This window comes from Lampris incognitus, chromosome 2, assembly GCF_029633865.1.
Source record: "Lampris incognitus isolate fLamInc1 chromosome 2, fLamInc1.hap2, whole genome shotgun sequence".
Lineage (NCBI taxonomy): Eukaryota > Metazoa > Chordata > Actinopteri > Lampriformes > Lampridae > Lampris > Lampris incognitus.
In genome coordinates, this window is record NC_079212.1 from 132,369,445 (window position 1) to 132,380,694 (window position 11,250).

Here is an 11,250-nt window from a genome sequence, read left to right on the forward strand (position 1 = left end):
GTGTAAAGGGAAACCACTACAGCGCAGGCTCGTGCTTCAATGAAATGAAGTCTTACAATCCTTACGGTGTCTTCAAAGAAGGTTGAATCAGTTCATCTGGATACAACGTTTATTGAAAGAGAAACGTTTCATCACTCATCTAGGTGACCTCTTCAGTCTTACTGACTGTAGGTATCCCCACCCTTATAAACAGTACAGTGACATAATGACCGAAAACCAATGATCAGTTTCATATGCAGATATAGGAATAACCATTAACTATTAAAATTTAATATTTGCACTTCACTTAGATGAGTGACGAAACGTATCTGTCTATAAATGTTGTATTCAGATGAACTGATTCAACTTTCTTTGGTTGCAATCACAGCGTTGTAAGATAGTGACAGATGTACTCTTAGGCACCACCCTTTGGTTCAGGGATGGTCAAAAAGAAATTGACTCTTGCGGTGCCTAATCCTTGGGGTGGGCCAATTTCTGGTGCAGCGTGTTTTGGGGTTTGCTTCGCCAGAAATTGGCAATTCCTGTGCTTATGGGACACTGGAATTGCCATTAAAAAGAAATCTCTGCTTCTCCACTCCTTCTTCGATGCCAGCTCGCCAGAAGGGTGTCAGAAGTGGGATTTTGCTGAAGAATGGAGCGCAATATCCATTGCACATTGAGCAGACTGGTTGGTGCTTGGAAAACCTGGCATGGCAAAAGACGGAGCCCGCCAAAGATTAAAGTTTTCCCGCACACCCTGATGGCTCCAGTGCACCGCGGCCCCACTGCCTCCTAGAGGCCAGGAGGTCAATACAAGGGAACGCCTGCTGCCCGCGACCGGGAAGGCTGCTGCACATAGAACACCAGTCAAGCTGCCCAAGTACAATGGGATGACACAGCTAGAGCCGTATCTCGCGCAAGTCCAACTAGCGGCATGGAACAGCAGATGGAGCAGTGTAGAAGCTGCCATCCACCTGGCTCTGGTGTTGGAGGGAAATGCTTTGCAAGGGCTCCTTGACCTAGCCCCAATGTAGCTGCAGCAGTACCTCCAGGCCCTAACCATGGCACTGGAGAGACGATTTGGGCAACGACCCTTCACTGACCAGAGCACGGAGCAGCTAGCCAGACGCCGCCACCAAGAGCAAGAGAGCCTGGGTACCTTCGCCACAGATGTGCAGCTTCACACCCAACACGGTTACCCTCAGTTCAATGCAGTCACCCAAGAGGAGCTGGCACTCCACGCTTTCCTGCAGGGGCTCATGCTGGAGCAGTTGTGCCAGCATGTTCACCTCACCATGCCCCAGTCCCTCAGCGAGGCTCTCTGCGAAGCTCAGTGGTCTAGCAGAAGACCCCTGCCCTCCGACGGCACGTCAGGCTGGCCGACTATGATGAGGAGGAGGAGGACGTAGAAGAGGTCTACCAAGTTCGGCTTCCACCACAGCAGTCTCAGCGATGGCTTCCAACATCCAGGCGACATCCTCCTCGGCTGACTGACCACTGTTACTGGTGTGATGAGCATGGTCACATAGCCTGCGACTGCCCAGCACCGAAAGCCAGAGTCATCCAGCTGGCAGGGAAACAACGGCATAGTGGCCTAGTGAGGGGACCGCCACTCCAGTCTCTAGCCCCCATTCAAGGCCAATGCATGCTGGTTGGCCGCCTAGGTCACACCAAATCTGAACTGCCAACTCGACGGGCCCTGGTAGACACGGAATCTACCATTTCCCTGGTGTGACCTGGCATCCTATCAGGCACCACCGGCTCACTTCCAATGGCATGGTCACCAACCAACACCCAGCTGATGACGGTGACAGGAGAAAAAGCTGGCATGAGAGGGAAGAAGTCACTGCGAGTCCAGTCTGGAGACCAGGAGCTGGCACACAAGTTCTGGCTTGCCAACATCCAAGACCCATGAATCATTGTCCTGGACCTGCTGAACCAATGGGGAGCCCATGTTAACCTGTCGGGGCAACCATCACCCTCGACACTAAGACAGTGACACTCTAGTCCGGCCAAGGAAAGAACAGGCTCAAAGACCAACAAGCCAGTTGCCAAGCAGCCACCACTCAGCAGATACAGAGCCCCGATGTGGCATTGGAGTGCTCCTACTGCCAGCAGCAAGAGGAACGGGGCCAGATGACACCAACAATGGCAGCCATGCAGACCACCAGCAACAAAGAGAGGTGGTTCCCGTTGACCATGTTACAACTGAGTCAGCAGCAGGAGGCCGACGTGACCCTGGAGCTGGTGAGGGGCTGGCTGGAGATGGGGCGGTGCCCCGAGTGGACAGAGGTGTCAGCGCTGGGGCCCAAGGTAAAGGCCTTCCACTCTCAATGGGGAAACTTTGAGCTCCACAATGGGTTGGCATACTGGAGGTGGCAAGCTCCCGAACAAGGGAACGACCTCTTGCAGCTATTGGTGCCCTGTGTGCTCTGTCCCCAGGTTCTCCAGATGGTCCATGGCTCGGTGGGGGCGGGGCACTATGGGAACGCCAAGACCCTCCACTGCCTCAGGGTAGGTGGGGTGGGTCCACTGACCTGACAGCCAACGAGACGTGGAGCTACACGTGCACTGCTGCGACTCCTGCGCCACCCAGAGGGTGCCAACCCAGCACTCCCATGCCCCACTGTAGCAGTACTTGATGTTCGGAGCCCCGCCCAAGCCTGAGATTGCCGGGGGAAAAGCACATCTGCCAACCTCTACGCATTCTGTGTAGTCACTCCACATTTTGAGAACAAAATACGCGACTATGAGTTGATAGTCCAAAATACGCAAAAGAGCTGCCTTTAAAATAAATGCTTGGCCGCTCTGATGGCCGAGCGGAATAAACCGCCGTTCTTGCAATCCGCTTGTCATGTGGCTGGGAGGTTCGTATCCCAGACTCGCCGTAACCATTTACAGCCAGAGCATCCATGGGGTAAGGCATTCATTAGGCCACCCTTACCCGAGGGATAGTGGGTGTAGATTGGTGTAGTGTTCGGGGACTCGTCGTTCTTCAGCAACCCCTCTGGCCCATCCAGGCGCCTGCAGCCAAGCAACCGAAAGCATTCTCCCTACGTCTCCTTCGCGGCCTGAAGGTAATGCAATCCATGCGAGGCTTCAGCGTGTAAAATAGCGAGAGCAGCCGACACGAGTTTGAAGGAAGCTGGTGTTACGACTATCTCCTTCCTGTGGAAACGTGAGCCAGGGGACTTATTCGACAAGAGTTCCGGCCATTTGCCATTGGGTTAATCGGGGGGGATAAGGGGAAAAATTAGAAATAAATTTATAAAAAAAAATGCTTGAGTGATTTTAGGCCTCCATAAAACTTTTTAGTTTATTTTGGGCTTCAAACAGAATTTTTTTTTTTATTTACCCGATGCCAGCCTACTAACATGGTGAACAGTCATGAATCCCAATGACTGGTGGTTTTGTTGTTTGATTTCAGTATTCAATAAATAAGTGTCTTTTTCACAATGTTCTGTGTGATGTCTTTTGTTCAGTGTGTACTTTCGGCACAAACACAAAAAAAAAATTTTTTTTGGTATACGCGCGCATGCCAAAAGGACTACTCATTTTTATTCTTTAGGTTTGGTAGTGTCTGGAAAAGAGATTGACTACTTCTGAGGACTGAGCGACTGCACCCGCCGGACCCAGGCCAATTTCAGAGCGCAGCAGTGAAGGACCTATAATGCTCAGTGCCTTGGGCAGGCCTTTGTGTGAGGGAACAGGGTATGGTTGTATTGTTCCATTCGCAAGAAGGGGATTTCCACCAAGCTTCGCATCCACTGGCAGGGCCAGGTCAGCTCCTGGACCAACTGTTTGAAGTGGTGTACCAAGTGCACATGCCTGGCCCAGGGGCGCATGGTGATGCTGCACCAAGACAGACTCTCCCCATACTGCCCCGTTGTGCCGCCTGTTGTTGGGGAGAGGGGCAACAGCAGCACCTCATGCGCTGATCAGTGTGATTCTCCCCTAGCTGCGCTTCCTGTGGAACAACAGGAAGTCCTATGGCCTGTAGCCTGTTTGCCATCGGTGGCACCCTGGACATTTGAGGGCTATGTGTTGGATGATGGGGTCATCAAGGACAACTGACCTCTCAGGTAGGGGCTATGTAGTGACTAGAGAGGGCGGTTGCTCTGATTGTCTGTAGTTCTGCGCTAGGGGAGTGTAAGGGATCCTCTCGACTCCCTCCTCCATGCCAGCTCGCCACAGTACTGTTTGCCTAAATATCTGGCGTGATGGCATACATCGTAAAGTGCGGTCTCCTTTGTAACTCACCTCTTTGCTACTAGGTCCTGCTTGCTTACTGTCCTCCTGACCTCTTCCTGCCTGCTGACTGTCATTCTGACCTCCGTCTGCTTCCTTATTAAGATGGCACATAAATGTAAAACTCACCATCACCCATACTATCCTGCTCAGTATTAGGCTTACCTGACAACACAGAAAATACAGCATGCATTATTATCTCCCAAGTCCTAATTCTTACAAGTTTCAATTTGCTCTTTTTTAGCGCCAAAGAAGTGCCGGATAGCTCATCTCCTTACTCATGTTGACTCTGTGAATGAAATCTAATATGAATTCAATAAAGTAGTCATACAGTTGATCTAATACAATTACTCAGCCTTCAGTACATGTGGATTTTACTATTGTTCAGTTACCCAACCAGGAAAAACTCCTGGATTCCTGAGTGAAAACCAAGGGGTGCCTATTAAAAAAGCTAAAATCACAAAGGCAAAAGACTAACTAAGCCACCATAGCAACACAAAAGACTATTCAAATGAAAGAATACATTCTATATTGATGTCAAAACATATCTGTACAACAACTAATCCTCCATTATCTCACCGCTGTTGACTGAACACCAGTGTTAGCTAACATTGGCTAATATATGACATTTTAGATTGGTAATGCCAAGCCACAGGCTCAGCTAGCTGGCTATTTAGCCAACACTGGAAATGAAAGGGTTCGCAAACTGTAATTTAAGGGAAAAATTATAAAACTAGCAAACATTAGTATTAATCCGTACACACTTGACACAATCTAATTAAGAAACTCTGAAGGTAAGAAAATAAAGTGTATTAAAATAGCTGGATTGCTTGCTACTTACATTAACCTACAGCAAGGTTCCCCAATTAGTTTTCCCCAAGGGCCAAATCATGTCATGCATGCCTAGCCAAGGGCGAAAATGTCCGGGGGGGTTTCCATTGCGGCAGTAAAAGTTGTTTTATGTGCAGATGTTGTTAGTGCCGCTATTACGATTACTATTGTTAGTATTATGATTATTATTATTTTATTTTTTGTTATTACCAATGTTATTATTTTCAGTAGTAGTAGTGGTGCTGGTGCTGGTGCTCATAGTAGTAATAAATTACTGGCGGAAGATGTCTTCAGGTCACAATAACAGTGAAGGTGGATGAAGGCTGCAACAGAGGGTGGTCTCCAATCATCTTGGTTCTCCATGCCATTGGACTCTGGCCATCCCCTGCCAAGGACCGTGTGGGGGCTGCAGGTGCATCAGCCTCTCCATGTAAAAAGCTGTCACACGCAGGCGTCCTCAGGACAGTCATAACCCGGGTGACCACCGATGATGAGCAATAATTTAGACCTGGAATTCTTAAATCCTGTGTTGAGGGTCACACAAGAAAAAAATTAACTCTTGAAACAAAAGTCCAAAAGCACCCATTTAATCATGGACAAACGGACAAAAATAAATGGATGTTCATTCACCAATCCGTGAGAGACATGAGAAAGACGGGATGAGGCAATCCTGATGTTGGGCCTGTATTCTGTTGTGGCAAGCCTGAGGCACTGGCCAAGATGTGCATTGGAGTAAATTATTGTTTCATGTCATACAACTTGGGAAGTCAGGATGCCAACATCCTACAGGAAATAATGCAGTGGAATGGCCCTTAAAGTCAGAATTTTAAGCCTTGATATTCAGTCAAAATTCCTGAAGGTAGAACAAGTAGGATTTGTCGGTTGCAGTTTGTAAACACAACATCCAAAACTGTCCCTCCCTCCCCCGGCTCCCCCTAACCACAGTTGCCAGGACACATCCCAGTGTACAGGCCAGCTCCGTGTCTTTCTTCACCCTTATCCTCTTCTTCAGTGCTCTCCAATGGGTGAAGGCCAACCCCAGATTCACTCTCGTTTTGGAACGAGCTTTGTCCACTTGGCGTTTCACCTCGCTATATTTGCGTCTTTGTTGCCATTGTCGTAGCTTCCTCGTGGATGTGTTCGTACGATCTCGATCTGGCACCTGGTCGCTGCATTTTGACTGAGTCCCGCTGCCCAAAGGTTAACACCCAGAAACATCCCATACACAGCAAAATAAGAAAATACAGGCAGAGGACAGGGTCTGTGCAGATACAGACACCGCTGCACACCTCTAGTGGGTCATAAGTGGTGATTGGGAGGGATTTTTTTTATGAGTCTATACATTTATTTTTATTTTTTTAGGAAAATCCTACTCATTATATCTTCAAATTTGCCAAGATGCAATTGCCTGATGCCATACAACAGGGAGACATACGTTGTGAACTGTAAACAGCTTGATTTTATCTTTAATTTAACCTTCATCCATCCATCCATCCATTATCCAAACCTCTTATCCTGATGTCAGGTTTTCGGGGATGCTGGAGCCTATCCCAGCAGTCATTGGGCGGCAGGCGGAGAGACACCCCGGACAGGCCGCCAGGCCCAAAACTAAGTTCTGTTTTTAGTACTGTGTGATTTGCCCATTTGTTAATTTAGCTTAAGTAGCTAATCTTCACACCATTCTCTCTCCACGCAAAAATCTTTTTCCTGCAAGTATCTATGGTCACGCTTGAAGACTTTGAATTTGGGGTCACAACGTCCAGCTTGGAAACCCTGGCATCAAATAAAATCCACTGTAACTCCTCATCTCCATATGATTACTCCTTACTCATTTTTAATGCTCTCGTCTCTTCATCTCCCTTTAAGAGTGTGAATGCCAATCCTCGCCCCACACCCCAGGACCTGGCTGGTTTCTGGGACTTGTTGCAGCTCTCCATCGAGGACATCAGCCTCAAGTTTGATGAGCTCTATCACCTGAAGTCCAATGACTGGCAGCCAGTGTCCACCGCAGCTGCCCACTCGCCCCCTGAGCGGAAGGTACTTCCCACCCCTGGTGCCCAGTGCCCTGGCTGGGGTAGGAAAGCCGCCGAAACCGGCCTCTCTCCTCCCACCACCACCACTGCCATTCTACCTTTCTATTTACCTCCCCCCTCAACTCACCCTGTCCCCCTATGTGGAGTGAGCAGAACAGGGCTTCCCTGCCCACTGTAAAGGGGCTAGAGACATCCCTTTACACATGCATGGAAAAAGAAAACCTCAAAGAGGGCTGTTAGTGGTGTTTTTTGGCTGGAAGGCCCCCGTTTTGAGCATGCATGTTACAGTAAATTATGTTCTGGTTTGTAATTGAGCATGGCTAAGATGCATCTGCGAAAGCAATTCAATGTAGTCTTGCTTTTGCTCAATTTCTGTGTCAGTGTCTGTTTGCGTCTGTGTATTCGGTGTGCATGCACACAAGTGAACATCTCCATCAGTGCTGGGTCCTCTGGTGTATGTGTGTGTGTTTGTGTGTATATATGTCTGTCTGATTGTCTTTCCGTGTCCAAATATGTTTGTACTTTGCTGTATGTAAACATGCTTAAACTACTCTAACTTTATGTTGCTTTGGCAATGCGAAGCAAAAATTCTGTTTCTGCTGATAGTCGAAACCCCATTTTTTAAAAAGTTTTGTCCCATGTGCTCGCCAGTACAGGTTACTATTTACCCTAATGTTTTTGAGAGTGTATCTGTCATACAGATGACCGTGTTGTCGCAAATATACATTTGTTTCTGTTTTTTGCTCATCTTACCTTCCTGTCTGTATGCTCCGTATTTCTGTCTCCCACCTTGTATACATAAGAAAGCATCCTGTAAGTCATTGCCACAGTCAACAGGTCTTCGTCAGAAGTCTTTGTCCGCTAAAAGTGCCAGAACGGATATCAGCACCTGTTTTGACGAGCTTAATTACATTTTCTCATACTAGAATCGCTTGTCATCCCGTTCCGTCCCGTCCCGCACCCCTGCCTCACCCCCGTCCCCTTCATGCAGGAAGAGAAGCCAGCTCCTCCAGTGCCAAAGAAGCCCGGTAAAGGACGGCCGGCGCTGGGCCGTGAGAAGAGCGCCGACTCATCTTCCACCTCCTCGTCGGCCTCAGCAGAGAAGCAGAGACAGGAGGCTCGTAAGCGTCTGCTGGCTGCCAAGAAGGCCGCCTCGTTTCGCCAGAACTCAGCCACGGAGAGCGCGGACAGCATAGAGATCTATGTCCCCGAGGCCCAGACTCGCCTGTGAAAGGGAGAGCGAGGGAGATAGCGAGAGAGAGAGAGAGGGAGAGAGAGAATATTGATAAGTCTCTAGCGTGTCCAAAGGAGAGAACTGTTGGAATGTAAATGAGCTAGTCGGAGCAAGAAAAATGGAAATAAAAGGAACAGTTTCTCTGACACCTGTGAGGGGGGGGGGATAGTGGTGTAAAAAGGAAACCCCCCCCCCCTCCCAAGAAAGCTCGATGGTTTTTGGTTTTTGGTTTTTTTTGTTTGGTTTTTTGGCACACTCATTGGTATAGGCTGGTCCTGGTCATGTCATACAAATGTTTATTGAACAGGAGATAAGGCACTTCTGAGTTACGATTAACTTTAAGAGACACTGAGGCTGCCATCGGAAACCTCCAATGAATCTCGCCAATCATTATTATTCTTGATTATTCAGAAAATTATTAATACTGCTGGTATTATTACGATGATTATTATGTCCTAAAGAACCTTTATGAAGACTGTTTTGAATGCTCTTTATTTGCTATAAGATCTACTAGGCAGACCGGTCAAACATTTTTGCTTCCTGCCCTCTTCCCTTTCCTTTGGCCTTCCTGTAGCTTTGCACAACACCACCTTGTGGCCATTGCATGCACTACATCAGTGGTCTTCAATGACGTGCCATTGAGGTGCAAAAGTATGCAGGTTTTCATTCCAGCCTTATAGTAGACCAGCTGATTTAACCATTTGGCGTTTACCTTCAGAGAGGTGAAATCTGATGAGGGAAATCAGCTGGTGTGTTGTTCGGCACATGTTCAGAGACCAACATGGTTGGAAACCAAGTCACCCATTGAATACACACGCAGACATATCACAAACTCACAGCACCTGTATCATCCTTGTTGTAGTCATCTATTTTAATCTTTCCTTTGTTTTGTATAAATCTCAACTGTCCGTAAGATTACTTGGGGGCTGTGATATATCAGCTGATGTTGGGGTGTGAGGGGGTATATAAGACTGACAGGTAAAACTCCTTTGTGTGTCCCTCAAAAAGTTTTTGAGACCAGGATTTTAAATACTGTCATGAAAATCTGTAAGGTGAGGGTACTTGGGTCGGAATGAAAACACATCCCATCATATATATATTCAGTGCAAAGGTCTGTTTAAAGGCTTCAGGACTTGCCCGTCTTGTCTGTATGACGGCGACAATAATTTGCAGACCGCTGCATTCTTCATAGGGAAATATCATGTTAATATCAAACAATAGGAAAACTCTCCCCGCCTTTAAAGTCATATCATCCCAACATTGTTAACTCCCTTTTCAAGGACTTGCCTGTCCATGCTCTGTTTTCTGTCGACATTCGTGTTGCTATAATTGTAGACAACATGAGAATTCTGTCAACCCTGCTTTTCCTTTCACCCGTTGAGCTCAGTACATTCTGACACACCTCAACATTCAAACTACTCACACTCCAGCTAAACTACATTAGGAATGCTATATTTTGTACTACATTTTTTCATATGTCCCCCACGCTTACATATACACAAAAGGTCTAAATTCTGTTACAATTATTATATATATATATATATATATATATATATATATATATATATTATCCCCTATTAAGCTTCCCTAGAACAACCCACAATTTTCAAGCAAAACTGTTTAATTAAAGCATTACATTCTTGGTCATTGTGTTCTCCATTGTTTCTTCAATTCAATGGCGTCTGTGTCTCTTGAAAGACTGCATAAACCAAAGATTATACGTTCACTGTTTTAAATGCTTTACTTTAATTTAAATTTCAAATTCATCTCTTCCATTATTGATATTATGAAATTGGCGGTCTTTAGTCAACAAAATGATGGAATGGGCTTTGCGCCATTTGTCATTTCTCACTAAAAAGGATTGGGCTCTGTGTGTGTGTGTGTGTGTGTTTGTCAATATATATCATAAAGCACTTTTGTCAATCAGTTTGAAATTTTCTACACACAAATTACGATGCATTCAAGAAAATGAATAAGTAGGAAGAAAAGGAAGAGCATGCTATAGAACGAAATATTAAAAAGAGAGTCTGGACAAGGTTGGGGATGAGTTGTTGCCTCAAGTGAAGGAGTTCAAGTATCTCGGAGTCTTGTTCACGAGTAAGGGGAGGTTGGAGCGGGAGATTGACAGGCAGATTGGAGCAACATCAGCAGTAATATGGACGTTGTAATGGACCATTGTGGTGAAGAGGGAGCTGAGCCGGAAGGCAAAGCTCTCAATTTACCAGTCAATCTTCGTTCCAACCCTCACTGACCGAAAGGGTGAGATCATGAATACAAGCGGCTGAAATTAGTTTCCTCCGTAGGGTGTCTGGACTCAGCCTTAGAGATAGGGTGAGGAGCTCGGACATCCGGAGGGAGCTCGGAGTAGAGCCTCTGCTTCTTCGCGTCGAAAGGAGCCAGTTGAGGTGGTTCGGGCATCTGATTAGGACGCCTCCTGGGCGCCTTCCTTTGGAGGTTTACCGGGCACGGCCAACTGGGAGGAGACCCCGGGGTGGACCTAGAACTTGCTGGAGGGACTACATATCCAATCTGGCCTGGGAACGCCTTGGGATCTCCCAGGAGGAGCTGGAGGGTGTTGCTGGGGAGAGGGACGTCTGGAGTGCCCTACTTAGCTTGCTGCCACCACAACCCAACCCTGGAGAAGCGGCTGATGATGAATGAATGAATGAGTCTGGACAAGGACTTTGAAAAGTTGCAGTATCTCCATGCATCCTATTGCCCAGATAAACCTCTCACGGCAGCACCATCTTCCCCTGGGGTAGAAAATCTACCAGTAGCATCTGGACATAAACAAACTTATTCTAATTGCTGTGACCTACCTATAGATGGGGTCTGTATCTTGATCACCCTGAGGAGAGGACGTATACCATAACATTCATACTGTCATGCAGCATGTAAGCTCTTATCAGTAAAGCTTTACATGCT

General features: G+C 47.1%; 1 protein-coding gene across 3 annotated transcripts in view; it reads left to right on the top strand.

Annotated features, from left to right (window-relative positions):
* The window catches only part of dlgap4b (discs, large (Drosophila) homolog-associated protein 4b), a 49,818-nt gene extending 39,856 nt beyond the window's left edge, over positions 1-9,962 (top strand). For all 3 annotated transcript variants that reach the window (XM_056272928.1, XM_056272927.1, XM_056272929.1), the window contains 2 exons: positions 6,925-7,095; positions 8,083-9,962. In XM_056272928.1, coding sequence (XP_056128903.1) covers positions 6,925-7,095; positions 8,083-8,322 — 411 coding nt within the window. In that variant the 3' untranslated portion in view covers positions 8,323-9,962. The remainder of the gene's footprint in view (positions 1-6,924; positions 7,096-8,082) is intronic.
* Positions 9,963-11,250: the final 1,288 nt, after the last annotated feature.